The sequence below is a fragment of the Caretta caretta genome, chromosome 4 (genome assembly GCF_965140235.1).
Source record: "Caretta caretta isolate rCarCar2 chromosome 4, rCarCar1.hap1, whole genome shotgun sequence".
Taxonomy (NCBI): domain Eukaryota; kingdom Metazoa; phylum Chordata; order Testudines; family Cheloniidae; genus Caretta; species Caretta caretta.
In genome coordinates this window covers 35,432,198-35,449,532 of record NC_134209.1, presented here as the reverse complement: position 1 = coordinate 35,449,532, position 17,335 = coordinate 35,432,198, and the positions used below count along the sequence as shown (strand labels likewise).

The following is a 17,335-nucleotide window of genomic DNA, read 5'->3' as shown; positions in this document are numbered from 1 at the left end:
CTGGAAATTGTCTCCATAGAAGGATTTTTGTTGTGTATTTCCTTTGTGTGTGAAAATATTTTTAACAGCAAGAATAGCCAGCTCAATGTTGTTTTAAAGATATACCAACTCATATGTCTGCTGGGGGGGGGGGGTGTTACTGGGGCTCTTCTACAGCTACCGCAAATGTGCAGTAAAACCTGAACCTTCAAATTCTACTCCTGTCTGCACAGACAGTCCCCGGCAGCTAAATTGGTGCAGGTTTCCTGCACAAGGGGGAGGAAGCAAGATTTGGAGAGGGGATGCAAGAAAAGGAGGGCACTTACCACCAGAGAATCAGGTGCTACGCTAGCCACAAGACAGGCGTAGCCTCTGCAGAGCATCTCCAGAGCCACTCTGTGACCTGAGGAGAAAGGATTCCTTTCCACTTTGCCTCTGAACATATATAGAGTCCACTCCCGCTACTTGGCCTCTGGATTAGGATTAGAATTTGTGCTTGAGTTTAGAATTTGTGCCTCTGTGTTCTAGGTAGACTGTGCGTGAGATCATGATGATAATAAAATTGTATATATTCCTCTCTTTGATCATGATATCATATAATATTCCTCTCTCTAGTCGTCTGTAGCAGTCCAGATATGTGGATAAAGTTCCTCTCTGCCCGCAGGCAGAGACAGTACAGTTAGATCTTTTGATGATATCATCCCCTTTAGACGCAGGGTGTTCTTGGCTCCCAGACCCCGTTACCTCTGTCTCGAGCAGGTGGAGAGTCATAACCTTTTAGGGTGTCCAGATGTCCCGATTTTACAGGGACGGTCCCGATTTTTGGGTCTTTTTCTTATATAGGCTATTACCCCCCACTCCCGTCCCGATTTTTCACACCTGCTGTCTGGTCACTCTGTTACCTTTGGAGCTGAGAGAAAGGCATGAGCACAGAAAAGAATGCAACAGGCCTCATAGGCCTAATAGCATTTCTGCCCAGGCACTGGTGTGCAGCTGCCTCCACAATACCACCAGATGCACTGGCGCCTGATACTGCCCTCAGAAGGAAAAGCTGAATGAGATCCAGCTGCTCTCTTAGATCCTCCAGAGGGATTTCAGTCCAAACTCTGCCTCAGAGTCTGTGGGGCTTATGAAAACTGACTTTAAGGCATTCAGGGAAAAGGGACTAAGCTAAGAAATAGAGAGAAAGTGAATCTCCTCTTTCCAGCAGCCTTCCACCTTGTGATACCCTCTCAGAGAAGGACCAGTTACCAGTGATCCTCAGGCTACTTCCATTACAGAAAGGGAGTCCCTACGGAACAAGACGGATAGGGGGAGAGCCACAGGGATGATGAGGGCCAGGGGCTGATCAGGAAATGCCTGATCCCCACCCACAAGGGAAACAGGAATTCAGGTTCTTCCAGGGTTCAGGTTCTTCACCTGCTAGCTCTTGGCTCTAACCACCTTGCCTTCACTAGAATGTTTTCAAGTTAGAAGAAAAGGAGGACTTGTGGCACCTTGGAGACTAACCAATTTATTTGAGCATAAGCTTTCGTGAGCTACAGCTCACTTCATTGGATGCATGCAATGGAAAATACAGTGGGGAGATTTTATATACACAGAGAACATGAAACAATGGATGTTATCATACACACTGTAACGAGAGTGATCAGGTAAGGTGAGCTATTACCAGCAGGAGAACGGGCTGGGGGGTGGTGGTGGAGCCTTTTGTAGTGATAATCAAGGTGGGTCATTTCCAGCAGTTGACAAGAACATCTGAGCAACAGTGCCGGGGGCGGGGAATAGTTTTACTTCGTGTAATGACACATCCACTCCCAGTCTTTATTCAAGCCTAAGTTACTTGTGTCCAGTTTGCAAATTAATTCCAATTCAGCAGTCTCTCGTTGGAGTCTGTTTTGGAAGATTTTTTGTTGAAGAATTGCAACTTTTAGGTCTGTAATCGAGTGACCAAAGAGATTGAAGTGTTCTCCGACTGGTTTTTGAATGTTATAAGTCATGACATCTGATTTGTGTCCATTTATTCTTTTATGTAGAGACTGTCCAGTTTGCCCCATGTACATGGCAGAGGGGCATTGCTGGCACATGATGGCATATATCACATTGGTAGATGTGCAGGTGAACGAGCCTCTAATAGTGTGGGTGATGTGATTAAGCTCTATGATGGTGTCCCCTGAATAGATATGTGGTGGACACAGTTGACAACAGGCTTTGTTGCAAGGGTAGGTTCCTGGGTTAGTGGTTCTGTTGTGTGGTGTGTGGTTGCTGGTGAGTATTTGCTTCAGGTTGGGGGGCTGTCTGTAAGCAAGGACTGGCCTGTCTCCCAAGATCTGTGAGAGTGATGGATCGTCCTTCAGGATAGGTTGTAGATCCTTGATGATGTGTTGGAGAGGTTTTAGTTGGGGGCTGAAGATGATGGCTTTCTGTTATTTTCTTTGTTGGGCCTGTCCTGTAGTAGGTAACTTATGGGTACTCCTCTGGCTCTGTCAATCTGTTTCTTCACTTCAGCAGGTGGGTATTGTAGTTGCAAGAACGCTTGATAGAGATCTTGTAGGTGTTTGTTTCTGTCTGAGGGGTTGGAGCAAATGCGGTTGTATCTTAGAGCTTGGCTGTAGACAATGTATCGTGTGGTGTGGTCAGGGTGAAAGCTGGAGGCATGTAGGTAAGCATAGCGGTCAGTAGGTTTCCGGTATAGGATGGTGTTTATGTGACCATCGCTTATGAGCACCGTAGTGTCCAGGAAGTGGATCTCTTGTGTGGACTGGTCCAGGCTGAGGTTGATGGTGGGATGGAAATTGTTGAAATCATGGTGGAATTCCTCAAGGGCTTCTTTTCCATGGGTCCAGATGTTGAAGATGTCATCAATGTAGCGCAAGTCGAGTAGGGGCGTTAGGGGACGAGAGCTGAGGAAGCGTTGTTCTAAGTCAACCGTAAAGTTCAAGTTAGCTGACTCGAGTTAAGAATGCACCTTTCTTCCTAGTGAGGACAAGGCTACAGAGGGCACAACCATAGCTGGAAGCTATTCATTTAAAAATCTGAGCTAATAGTTACAGAAAATTGTTTGCAGTATTCACCTAGTTCCTCTGGGTGCCATTTGCCCAGCAGCCATTACTGGGAAGTCAGAAAGAGCAGATGCATGCAATGACAGGGTGCATGGTTGTTGGAGGGGTTTTAAGTCACTTAGCTTTATTTATTTATTTATTTCTAAATATTTTTATTTCTTATTTCTTTGTTGCAAAGATTGCAGTTGATGGGTTTAGAAAACGAAGTATACAAGAGGCTTGCCGTCATCTCTGTCCTAACAAAATGCAGAGAGATCCTTTTTTCTCAGCAAGAGTCATTATATTTGAAGCAGTCCTATTTGTGCTCAGCCTATTTATTAATTTTTGAAACACCAGACACCGTACTTTGGTGCTTTGAAGTACTTTGAAGCGTTTGAACAGAGTCATTCTATGGCTGTGAGAGATCCATCTCTGAAAGCTTGTAAACAAGTTTCCATCGTCACAGAGTATTGATTTAACTTATTTATTATAAAAATATTTCATTGAGTAAAATTATTCAGGCCCCCCCTTCCAAAAATGGACTGTTTACTGAGTCTGTGACTGAACAGTACGTCAGATAGATATTCTGAGTCACCACTAAGTGAAAATGTTGCCTGTACTCTGCTTGAATCACTAAGTTTTACCATAGGAGACCAAATGTAGTAACAAGCACTAGGTGAACCTTTTATTAAGTACATCTGCAGTCCTATCACTTTGGGTTGCGCTCTTGGCCAGTTTGATAAGATAGGGAAAAATCTGACTTTTTTGGATAAGGCATAAAGCTGATTCTGAGTAACTGCCAATTATAAATGCTATTGGACTCTTAGTTGGAGCTGAACTAATATGGATGAAATCCTGGCCTCATTGAAGACAATTGCAGGACTCTCATTGACTTCAGTGGGGTCATGATTTTCACCCGTGCAGGCAGCTATGAGACATCATAGTCTAGTGCTAGTGGCTAGAACAGGGATCTGGGGAACAGAGATCTGGGGAACAGAAAACAGTGGTTCTGTTACAGGCTTCGGCACTGATTTATTTTGTGACCTTGAGCAAATCCCTTTACCTTACACTGTGTCATTTTCATCGTCTGTGAAATGCAGATGTACATATTTACACACTGTTGTAGTGCACCTTAGGATCTTTGGTTGGAAGGCACTTTGTAAGTGCAAGGTATTACTAACATAGTTATTTACAATGCACGTATCACACAATATTTCCTCGCCCCAGGCATGGTGGGTGACAAGTTGCTGTCTCCTGGGAGATGCATTCTCTGGCATATTTGATTACTAATTGAAGTGTCTCTTGGCCAATTGAAAGCTCAAAAACACAAAAGAGAATCCATTAACAGAAAAAATTACACGTACAGATTCTCACAATTTGGAAACCGAGTTTATACTTGCAGCTGAACACACACACATGAATATAAAATTTTCCATGTCCCTTAAATAACATCAAAATAAGTTTTGGCACAAAGGAGCCCTGTAGCGTGCAGATATTAACCCTGCTCACCTGGACACATTCTGTGCTGGATAATTAAATTTTGCTTTGCTGAAATTTCTCTTAGACTTTCAAGTTAATACGGTATTCTTCATTGCCCATCCTAAACTATTGTATAGGGTTGTTGTGCCCGATGAAGCAGTTATTGGGTTTCACCACAGGAGTGAATGAATTTGAGTGGTGGGCACAGTGAGATATATAAAATAGTGTCAGTGGTATATATACTGCTATGGAAATCATTAGGAGTTTGTCCATTTAATTCAATGGGCGCAAAATAGAACCCATTAATTGTTATTACAGTTACTAATTATATAATAGCGTAATATCATACGATTGCATTGCATTTATGGACATTGAAAAAAAGAGGGTGTAGCTTCTGCCTTTGAATCGACCCATAGTTTACTTAATCAGTTAATATATTATGTTAAGCGCTTTGGGATCATCAGAATGTGTCTTTGCTAGACTGTCTATCTAGAATGCAAGTTATAGTAAAGGGCTGTGTCTATAATAGTTCCCTCCCTGCTGTCCCTTTGCTCCAGGAGGGGAAGTGATTAGCTGTTCTCCTCTACCAGCTGCAAATGATTATCCCTCCAACCTCCTGTGCTCACTTAGCTGTACCACTCAGCAGCTAGGCAGATTTAGCCAAGGCTCCATCTATTCTGTGCCTCTTCCCACCCATTCCCCACCCACAGATGTCAAAGTAAACAGTGTAGGAATGTAAGGAAAGGTCTATCTCTTTCACTCGCGTGCATGGGTGTGTAGTCCAAGTTACAATCCAGCCCAGAAGAAGTATAATTTTCCATTAAAACGTGATAAGAGGCATGTAGTGCTGGTGAATAGTGCTAGATTGACAGCCCTGAAGATTGAGGCCTTCTCTTAATTCACAGAACTGGTGTAAAACAGGCACCTTCAGTGCTAGTTGTCCTTAACCTCCTCTTCAATATGCCTCAGTCCTCACCTGGAGGGACAACCTGAAGGGGTTAGAAGGTTGTTCAGTCCTGAAAGTGCCAAAGTGATGCCAATTAATGCCAGTTTCAGACTTGCCAAGTGCACTGTGTTTCTTTTCAGGCTAGAGGTGTTTGGCCCTTTCTACAGGGAAGTTCCAGAAATTTAATGGATTTTTCTGATGGCAGGCTCAGTGCTGTGTGTGGGCGGATTTTATATGAAATCTGAGTGATTGGTGTGTGTAAATATCCCTGAAACTAAACAGTTCCAAAGTCATCTTCTCTTTCCCAGATTTCTCTCATAATTTAGATTATCCAAATCCACAAGATAGAATTCTAAGCAAGCATTTCTCTCCTTTTCCTTGTTCTCCCTTCTGAACTTTTTCATTTTCTTTTATTTCAGTTTCAAAACTTTGAGCAGTTCTTGGGGCTCCCTTGCAATTTTTCAAGTTGTTTATGGAGGTCAGAGATCAAATACTTGTGAACTGAAAATGGGAAGGCATGTTTTTTATGGATCCATTTCTTTCTGATGTACATTCATAAGATGTCATTAGCACTTCTTATACAAAACTGATTCAAATGGCTTGACTTTCTACTTTGACTTCTCACTTTAGGGCTCCACACTACCACCACCCTGCTGCAAGTTGGGGGTGGTAATGGGTCACAACACCTACTCATTCGAGGATGGCTGCATCCAAGGTCTAGGTAGCCTGCACAGGGGTAGAAGTGTATATTCCCCTTATGTCCCCAGGTGGGCATGTAGGCCAAGGGATAAACCCCAAAGGAGGAGATAGTACAAGCAAAAATTCCCCCTCCCCACCGATCATCTTCTTTCTATTTATTGCCATGAAAGAGAGTAGGAGCTATACTGTAACCACAGCAGGGAAGCTTTTAATAAAGATGGTATCTTTATTTATTGAATTTACCTACAGTGTAAGGAACCTATCATACCATCTAGCTGCCCACAAATGCATTCAGTTATCTCCCTACAATTGGGTTTGTTATTGCATAGCTATAAAATAGGAAGGCATCTGCTTCTGGTGGTTCATGTTTGAATTTATGCAAATATATTAATTTATGCAAATTTTCAATTTACTGGAATTTTGTCAGGCTATTGGCAGATATGCAGTTGTGAATGGGGTTTTATTCTGTGATGTGGATACCTGTATGCTGGGAACTTGACTGAAACTATCAACTCATTTCACAGTAGAAATGAAACATCTGTGGGATGGTAACATGTTTCAGTTATTACTGATGCGGGGTGGATTTGAATTGGTGTCCTAGAGGTGTCCGTAAGCAACTACCAGTCATTCGAACTATTGAATCCTCCTTTGTGTGTAGTGTATGTGGCAGAGACACAGTGGAAAGTGTTTCAAAATGGCTTCTAATTTTGCGCTCACAAGTATGTGCATCCGTATGTAGTCAGGCAGCTAGACATAGAATTGGATGCCCAAACAGGCACACTCAGAGTCTGTGAGAGCAAATATAGAAGCCCTCTAAAAATGGGCTATAAAGTGTGTGATGTGGAGCAAATTCTACGCTGACTTGTAACCCATGCAATTAGTGAGGTTGCATGAGGTGTAAATCCGTGCACAAGTTGGCCCGGTGTGAGTATGAAGGCTGGGTTAACTTTAAACCAGGATATGTGTAGTTCTGTAAAAACCAAAGCACTAAAAAAGCAGCAAGGGATGAAGAGAAAATTTAGTTTATTCTACTGTTTCTGTCAGTCTCTGGGTCTCATCCAGTGTTTAATGGGACGTTGTCAGGATTTAACATCCACATTTTGACCTCCCTTAAAAGTTACATTGCAAATCAACTGAGTCCTTAGAACGACATTTGTAATGCAGAAGGTGGCTCATGAGGAACGTTATGAAATGAATTCAATCTGTTTCCTGTGACTGAATAGTAGAAGCACCTACAGTAGTGGTAAGATCAAGATCTCTCTTAGAAGTCCTCCTCTCAAGGTTATCATGCTATAATTATTCTCCGGTGAGGTTTTTAAGCAGTACTGTACTGGGTGAATGTACAGAACCTGTACCAGGTCTTCTGTGGGATCTATATAGCATCATTTCAGCATGATAATAGGTCAGCTGCTGTCTGAGATACCTCAAATTAAATGTTTCCTAAAACAATTAGAAAGTGCGACCGTGGTAGGGATTATTTTTTACGTGACACCAATAGGATTCTGACCAGTCACAACACAGAGGAAAATTACCCCATTCCTAGTTGTATGACCCTACAGCCAGATTCTGCCACCTTTTCTTAGGTCGAGTGGTACTTTACTAGGTAAGACATTCCTTTTCAATCACTGAGACTCCTTGTGAAATGAGGCTGTACTGAGCATGAGTAAGGGCAAGGCCAGCAGAATCAGACCCTTACAGTCTGTGAAAGTTCAGGAGGAATCATGCAGGGTCACCTTCTGCCAGACATGCCAACTCTGTGAATTAATCGTGAGAGATGCGATTTCAAAGTAAAATGAAGCCTGACTCATGACTCGGGATAGAATACTCAAAGGTCAGGATTTCCTGACCTTTGAGAGTTCTATCCTGAGATCATGAGTCAGTGTTAATAATTTTACTCAGAAATCGCTGTCAGCCCCAGTGGCTGGGGCTCCTGCTGCCAGTCAGCCCCAGTGCTTACTGACACAGTTTAGTACCTTACACCAGAAGTAATCAGTGTGGTTCCTAATGGAGTAAGGTGCTACTTAGCAAAAATTAAGTGTGTCAGAATCTGGCCCATAAATTTCTACATTCACTGTCTATACATATAGCATATCGTCCCAGCTGATGTCTCAGAAACTGATTTGATCTTCTATATATTCTAGAAAAAATGTTTAGCTTAGAGACAACGTAACCATATGGTGATACTGTATTTATGATCACACGCTTTTAAGCAATAAGACACGAACAGAAAATGTGCTTCGAGATGGCTACCACACAATTTCTGAGACCAAAAGACTTCAAACAACCTGAAGCCTGTGAGCAATTCAGTTAGTCCCAGAAAAGCAGTGCCTAGACTAGCTTGTTGTTGTTAAATGGAGAATGTATTCAGAACCCAGAGATAAAAGTTATGCCAGGGTATTTAATGGATGTTATTGACATGATGTATATTTCATATCTTCAACATATCAGAAAACTGCATTTGCATCCAGAATTTTAAGTCCATTTTGAAATCATTATTAACCAGTACTGTCCTTTAATTTTAAGACTACTTGCTTTAGCCATATAGTAACCTAACTCTCTGCTCCATCAAATTCCATTATAATCAGCCTCTTTGTAAAAACATAATATTGTAACTGCTAGGCTCTCGAGGCTATAAAAAAGTGGAAATGGACTGAAGTGAGAGATCTTTAGACTAGCAGCAGTTGCACTGTGAAAACATAACCTGTTTTGGGCACATCCTGTACATAAAAGCTATTTTTCCCTCATAGACAGGACAATGAACAGCCCTGGACCACTGTTGGAGACAATTGAGCTCTTCAAAGCAAAGCAGTTTTCGAAGGTGGTGTTTGCCACATTTCCAAATATATATGCCGTATTTTGTTTTTACTTCGTCTAAGTACAGCAACCAAATTTTGAGTGTTTAGTTTCAAGGAGAAAAGCTAGTATGTCTTTTCCTCAAAATAGCTTATAATTTCCTGGGCAAACATGTCAAAGATAAGGAAATTAAAAAGATAGTAGGCTATATAATACCTAGCAGGAAAATGCATCTGATTATAAAGAGTTCCTACCAAAAATCTGTATGATATTTTATGCTTCAATTCCTGTTGTTGTTTTTTATGATGTTACGTTGTTAACCGAGTTTTGGATGGAAAGAGTGTGCAGCATAAATGACAGTATACAACTGTGCACAAATATTAATTAATCATCACCTTCCTGAATAGAGCCTCTATGAGGCTGAAAGCAAAATCAAGGGTTTGCTTGGTTTCCAGAGCATGCAGTGCGCTCTGTGCTGTACAATTGGGAACATTCATGTTATGAATATCACCTTGTAATTCATGTTGTAAGAGGCTGGGGGGTAGCTGGCCTGAAAGTCTGTGTTCAGCGGAAAGACGCATAACCCTGTGTTAGTTACTCAGTGATGGGGACAAAGTATGCACACTAAGATCAAGTATCTTTTAATTAAATTTCCTGGCATTACAGTAAGGAAAAAGAGAATCAGTCACGCTATACAACATATTTGTATGTGAGGTTTATATACTTAAGGTCCTTTGTTGGACGACATTTTAGAAATGATGATTTTTTTTATGGATGGACACACTCTACAAGTTTATTGAGACTTTGGCATCAGCAACACAGTGCAACTATGTTAAAAAGTGGTGCATAGATTTCCCCCTCCCCCCCCCCCATACCTTGGCTGCCATTTTAAAACTGAAGAGAAGAGCATTTTCACAGGGTTGGTGAATTGTAAGGGTGGGATCATGCAAAACACGGAGTATGTCAATTGGTGTTAAAAAGTCAGCATCTAACCAACAGGTGTTGCAGTAGTATCTGAGATACCACAATATTTCCTTGTACTTAGAATAGGCAAAAATGTTGCACATTAGATAGCACTGTGTGGTAACCGGGTAAATGCTAGGTTTGTAATGGCAGTGACAGGTTATCATCACTGTTGTTGTCATTGCAGATTTTTGAGGATTGCATTATGAGAGGGTATGTGGGAAGGTATGTTTTAGGGGGCAATGCAGAGCGCAGTGGTGTGCAATACTGTAGTGTAGAGTACACCCTTGTTGTGGAGTATCTTTGAAAACTCGTGGCGAACCGGGGAAGTCCCGGATGACTGGAAAAAGGCTAATGTAGTGCCAATCTTTAAAAAAGGGAAGAAGGACGATCCTGGGAACTACAGGCCAGTCAGCCTCACTTCAGTCCCTGGAAAAATCATGGAGCAGGTCCTCAAAGAATCAATCCTGAAGCACTTGCATGAGAGGAAAGTGATCAGGAACAGCCAGCATGGATTCACCAAGGGAAGGTCATGCCTGACTAATCTAATCGCCATTTATGATGAGATTACTGGTTCTGTGGATGAAGGGAAAGCAGTGGATGTATTGTTTCTTGACTTTAGCAAAGCTTTTGACACGGTCTCCCACAGTATTCTTGTCAGCAAGTTAAGGAAGTATGGGCTGGATGAATGCACTACAAGGTGGGTAGAAAGCTGGCTAGATTGTCGGGCTCAACGGGTAGTGATCAATGGCTCCATATCTAGTTGGCAGCCGGTATCAAGTGGAGTACCCCAAGGGTCGGTCCTGGGGCCGGTTTTGTTCAATATCTTCATAAATGATCTGGAGGATGGTGTGGATTGCACTCTCAGCAAATTTGCGGATGATACTAAACTGGGAGGAGTGGTAGATACGCTGGAGGGGAGGGATAGGATACAGAAAGACCTAGACAAATTGGAGGATTGGGCCAAAAGAAATCTGATGAGGTTCAATAAGGATAAGTGCAGGGTCCTGCACTTAGGACGGAAGAACCCAATGCACAGCTACAGACTAGGGACCGAATGGCTAGGCAGCAGTTCTGCGGAAAAGGACCTAGGGGTGACAGTGGACGAGAAGCTGGATATGAGTCAGCAGTGTGCCCTTGTTGCCAAGAAGGCCAATGGCATTTTGGGATGTATAAGTAGGGGCATAGCGAGCAGATCGAGGGACGCGATCGTTCCCCTCTATTCGACATTGGTGAGGCCTCATCTGGAGTACTGTGTCCAGTTTTGGGCCCCACACTTCAAGAAGGATGTGGATAAATTGGAGAGAGTCCAGTGAAGGGCAACAAAAATGCTTAGGGGACTGGAACACATGAGTTATGAGGAGAGGCTGAGGGAGCTGGGATTGTTTAGCCTGCAGAAGAGAAGAATGAGGGGGGATTTGATAGCTGCTTTCAACTACCTGAAAGGGGGTTCCAAAGAGGATGGCTCTAGACTGTTCTCAATGGTAGCAGATGACAGAACGAGGAGTAATGGTCTCAAGCTGCAGTGGGGGAGGTTTAGATTGGATATTAGGAAAAACTTTTTCACTAAGAGGGTGGTGAAACACTGGAATGCGTTACCTAGGGAGGTGGTAGAATCTCCTTCCTTAGAGGTTTTTAAGGTCAGGCTTGACAAAGCCCTGGCTGGGATGATTTAACTGGGAATTGGTCCTGCTTCGAGCAGGGGGTTGGACTAGATGACCTTCAGGGGTCCCTTCCAACCCTGATATTCTATGATTCTATGTATTGTTCAAAACAATACCGCTTACAATAATCATACTGTGAGGTGTGAGACCATTAGTGTAGGCACCTGTTCTGTTTTTATGGAGGGTGTAGCCACGGTGCTGTGCACAATTAAGTGTTAGAGTGAACAAGAGTTGCTCCATCGGCACTTCAGTCCATCAGAATCCCCAAACAGGAGGATTTTTTTTTTTTTAAAGGAGGAGACTTGTGTTTCTACACAGCTCCCAAGAGTGTGAGATGGGAAGCATGTTTCATATTAAAATTCTACTGTGCCATATCCTCACCTGGTGTCAATGGGAAATGGAAGCGATGGAGCTACTCTGGCTTACACTAGCTGAGGACCTGCCCTATGTTTATATGTATAATGTGTGTGTGTGTGTGTGTGCACGTATGCATGATATAAATGAGTCTTGCAAAATATTCACTCACCTATAATGTTGGGTGAGTAAAATGTTGTTGTTTTTCTTAACATTCTCCTCATGATAAGGGCTGTTGGGTAGATGATCAGCCAGGGCTCATAAGAGTTTTACAAGCACACTCTAATATATTACTCTGAACAATAGCTTCACCAACTCTAATACACTCGGGATATTAATTGTATCCTGACAGGTTTGATTGTTCGGGAAGTGAGCATTGAGATTTCCCGTCAGCAGGTGGAAGAACTGTTTGGACCTGAAGATTACTGGTGCCAGTGTGTCGCTTGGAGCTCTGCCGGCACTACTAAGAGTCGAAAGGCCTATGTTCGCATTGCATGTGAGTACCTCTTCTCTGGGGTGAAGTGACTCTGGGTTGTCTGGGTGGGGACTTTTGCTTCTAACCACATACACTGAACAGGCCTTGAATCTTCTGTGGTGGTTGATGCAGCATGTCAGACTTCAGACCACCAGTATTGCACTTAGATGTGTCAGTTCATCATTTCTTGTTTCTGAGAGCCAGATGTGCACCCTCCTCCTTTCAGGTTTATGAAAAAAGAAAGCCAACAACAGCAAATTATTTGTGAAGTTCTGCAATGATCCCGACGCAAGGAAAGTGTTTGTAGCCAATTGGCTGGAATTTTTCAAAGCAAACACTGTGATGGACTAAGAACAATTCCCTTGTGTCTCTGCAGCCATTTAATAATGCTGCTTTTGCCTGACAAACAGAGACCAAATGTAGCATATCACTGTAATCAGAGAGGAACTATGATAGCAAAAATAGGCATCTTAACTCTTAACATTTCGTCCTTGCTATGCATGGTTACTAGCCTCAATATTTATTTTAAATCCTTTCTCCACTCTCATTCTACCCATGAAAAAACAGGACAACCAATCTCCAGACAACAAATCTTCAGTTGACAATACAAATATTTAATGTTCATTAATTTTCAAAGAGGGACTTGTCTTTGTAATACAGCATTTGCAGCGGGGATTCCCGTTTCCCTTTCATGCAGATTAAGTGAGTTTTATTTAGTACAATGCAAGCAAGCTGCGTAATTCAGAAATTATTTCACCTGCCTTTGGAAAAAGGAACAAAGAAACATTGTTTGGTGAGTGTTCACCAGCAGCTGGATACTTGTCTGGCTCGTCTATACTGAATATAGCCTAAGATTTTAGAACAAGAGTTGAGAATTCCTCTTCCAGGAAAAAGAACATATCCCTTACCAACACCTTTAAGAAGGAAGACTAAGGAAGGACTGTTTACTTATCATTTTGCTATGAAATAGTGTCACCTCAAGCCACTTACAAATGGTTTTTTAGCACTCCATCCTGCTCTCAGTGAAGTCAGTTGGGTTGAGGCTGCTCAATGCACCTACAAATCAAGCCATTTTATTTACATGTCTAGGTACAGATTTAGGAGGCTAATTTTAAGTACCCAAGTTGAACACTGTGACCTAAGCTCCTTGACTAGAAATGGATCTTGCCTACAAATTTTGGATATAGAGATGGATCTGGAGAAGAATCTCCCCAGAGTTCAGTGGAGTTTGGATGCAAGGTTTCGGCCACATCCATCATACAGACACAGACAACTTGTAAGCAGATTATCAGATATTATTGCATCAGATAATAATACCTGGCTCTCACGTAATGCTTTTCATCAGTACATCACAAAGAGCTTTCCATGGAGGAATCAGTACCATTATTAGAACTGAGCAAAAATTTTCAGACTAGTAGTTTATTCACCAAAAAATACAGGCTTGGATTGACCAAAACTATTTGTGATTTTGGGTTGAATTTAGCAAATAGTTTTGACTAAAAAAAAATGGGGAAAAAAAAAGGAAAAAGTCCAAACGTTTCATTTCAACATTTTTTAAACAAAAGGTTGTGACTTTTCATTTTGAAACACTGGTTTGTTCAGAAATTTAGCTAGGCTTACTTTATTAAAATAAAAATTAAAAAATATCCACAAAGAAAATAAAACATTTTGTTTTGGGTTGCACGATACAAGTCATTTAACCTGAAACAAAACATTTTTGCTTTTTTTGTTTTAGCAAGAAAAATGAAAAATTTCTGTTTTGGGTCAAACCAAAACAAATTTGTTTTTTTATTTTTATTTTGGTTTGACTACAGAACCGAAAAATCTATTATTCACTCAGTTCTAATAATTGTCCCCATTTCAAGGGTAGGAAAATTGAGGCTCAGAGGTACATTGACTTGCCCAATGTCCCCAGCAGATAAGTGGCAGAATGAGGAGTAGAACCTGAGTCCCCTTCTTGTACTTTATCCGCTCATTATGTCATGGTAGTCTTAGGAGTACTTAGGTACTTCACTATCACAGCAATGAGTGCATTGTAAATATCTATATTGACAGAATCTGCATTGAATCCCAATTTCCCCTGATTCTAGAGTGTTTCATCTATAGCATTTTGTACTGAATCCTTTTCTCGGGGCAAACAAACATTTCTAGAGTTCTTTAGGGTCTTTCTGACAGGAAAGCAGTGAACTTTAACTACCCATTCCAAATGTTAGCACTGTACTTCAGAGAGCTTTAGCAAAGTTTCAACAGCTTTTTCAGATTATAAAACCTGTATTAAATCACCTAGTAGATTTTGGAGCCCTGCCAGTTAGCACTTGACAGATAGCCATCATATTTACTTCAATTAAGGGTCTGAATGTATATCAGATGAAGATAACAGAGCAATGTTAAAGTTACAGATGTATAATTGCCTTTCATGAAATTAGATATGTATATATACAGCAACTGCACTTTAGCCAAGAGTCTGTCAGTGATTTCATCATAAACTCCTATTTTCAGAGGCTTATAACTTAGCTGTAAAAAAATCATTCTGGGCAGAAAATTGGCATCCAAAATCTTTGCTTGTGATTGATATTTCTGACCACATTTAAGAGAGAGAGGGAGAGAAAGTCAGTCTAGTAATTTTTATAGTGCTTAAGTGTTGTTTTTTTTTAAATGGTGGAACTGAGCCTATGAACTTTGAGTTTTGCCTTTTGATGATGATTTTTTGCATACTTTCCCTCGATTTGGGGCTTTTTGGACAATTATGGCCCAGGCCTGTAGCCTCTATTCACAGGACTAAGAGCTGCAGTGTTAAGTATTTAGCCTGCAGATTTATGCCGAGCAGCAAAAGCACAATCACAGAAAAATCATCTATTTTAAACTACAAAATTTTCAGCTGGCCTTATAGGTAAATAATAAATATTTGTATGGACTCAAAACACATACAGTATGTACATCAGTGAGCGGAGACATTATTGTCTGAAAGGTAATAATAATTAGCCAAATTCTAGGCTCAGTTATGTCAGTGTTAATCCAGAGTCGCTCAGTTGATTTCAGTGGATTGACTCTGAATTGACACAAGCATAACTAAGCCCTATTTCAGCAAGATACTTAAGCACATGCCTAACTTTAAGCAGGTCCCATGGGACTATTCCACTGCTTAAAGTTCCAGCCCAAGGATCAGTGGCTAAGGTCTGCGCTGTGCCAAACCTTGCTGCTGTTTTCCTGAGACTTTTCCTACTCCAGCCCTATCAGGCTTCTGCTCTACCACACTTGTGAGTAAACCCCTCCTTTAGGCCCAGGATCCCAGGCTTCTACTCTCCCACAAGTTTTCTCCTTTCCCTCTCTAAGCCCAAAGAGGGACTACCATGTCCTGCCCTCGCTTCCTGACCTTATACCAGCCCTGCCTGCCCCTGCCCAGCTGGGCTTCATCCCCACTCAGTGCTTGATCATCAAGGCTAATTCCCGCTCGGGATGGTCTATCAGGTTACTTAACCCATCTTGGCCACAATAACCCTCTCCGGGATAGTGTGGGGTGAAGACCCCATCACACCTGTCTAGACTAGATTTGAAACATAACTAAAAATTCAGCTGTAGCCATACCCATATCACTGTGAAATCTCAAATCCTACATCCTCTGGGCACGCCAAGGTAGGCTGTGCATGATAAGGTATCACTCATCAGACAGACCAAGGTGCCAACATTTAAAATAGGCAGTAGGAGGGTCCAGCATTGCTGCCGGAGGGAATGGTTACCCAAGAAGTTTGCAGGGGTGCAGCTGCACCACTGCTGTAAACTCTCTAATGTAGGTGGTCTAAGCCAATGGGAGAGAGCTCTTCCATCAGCTTAATTACTCCAGCCTCCACAAGTGGCGGTAGCTATGTCGGTGGGAGAAGCTCTCCTGCCGACATAGCGCTGTTCACACTAGTTCTTATGTCAGTGTAACTTACGTTGCTCAGGGGGCATGATTTATTCACGCTGGTGAATTTCACAGGCTGGTGCTTGTTGGGGAACCATGGCCCAGAGCACCATGGAGTTAGGAAAGAACAGTCCTTGTGCTGCTCTGGTCATTATCTGGGACAAGCAATGGGCGTGGAGGCTCTTCACACTCTCCCCCATATTGTGCACCTGCATAGAATCCCTGCAGCCCTTAAATTTGCCTGCAGTAAGCACGCAATGCTGAGTTTTGAAGGAAACAAAACGCAACACAACTGTTTGTGGTGTTATGACATCAGGCTAGACCTTTTTCATTTTTAATAAGCACAAAAAAGTGAAGTCTAATATATTTGGGGGAGGGAAACCCTACAGTGCTTTGTGTGCTACAGTTACTTCACATTAATAGCCGTAGCTGGTGATTTCAGCACAAATCGTACCGTACCGTGATGACATAATTAGCCCTTTCTCGCATGTTCAGAAGAAAGATTCTTTTTTTTTTTTCCATTCTGGCCACCAGTGTTATTGCTTTGCAGGGCTGTATAATTATTGTATCCTCTGGAGGACCAGTTCTGAAGTCCATTAAAACAAAAAAAAAAAATGCATTCAACATCTCTGTTCATTGACCATGTAATAGAATTAACCGAAAAGTAATTTGAAAGTGTGAAGAATGTGCATCCTGGAAAAGCAGCTTGTATTTATTTAATTCAAGGTCAGGCATGTGTCGGAAAGGACATAACAACCTGGTCAAAGGAAATTCTCTGCTGAAAGTCAATTGAAAAATCACATCAGCCAAGCAGAGAACTTCCGTTGGTCAAGAGGGAAGGCATCTTTAAATTTGGAGTAAAGAGTGGTGTTTTTCAGAGGGATACACATGCTGGAAATTTAAACTGGAAGTAAAACTGATTCAGAACTCAAGATTGTGACTTCTTTCAGTGTGTAGAACTGGGTGATGTGAAGTCTGCAGCTTTGGACCATTTGTAATTAAGGTTTGGACCATTCTCTTCTATGAAGGTTATTCCTGAATAGT

At 41.8% G+C, this 17,335-nt stretch overlaps 1 protein-coding gene across 4 annotated transcripts in view; it reads left to right on the top strand.

The window, feature by feature from the left end:
- UNC5C (unc-5 netrin receptor C) overlaps positions 1–17,335 on the top strand; it is a 349,485-nt gene that overhangs the window by 230,735 nt on the left and 101,415 nt on the right. For all 4 annotated transcript variants that reach the window (XR_012668038.1, XM_075127533.1, XM_048847236.2 and 1 more), the window contains exon 3: positions 12,268–12,411. Coding sequence is in view for 3 of the 4 variants with exons in the window: in XM_075127533.1 (XP_074983634.1) it covers positions 12,268–12,411 (144 nt within the window). In the remaining variant the exon portion in view is untranslated. The remainder of the gene's footprint in view (positions 1–12,267; positions 12,412–17,335) is intronic.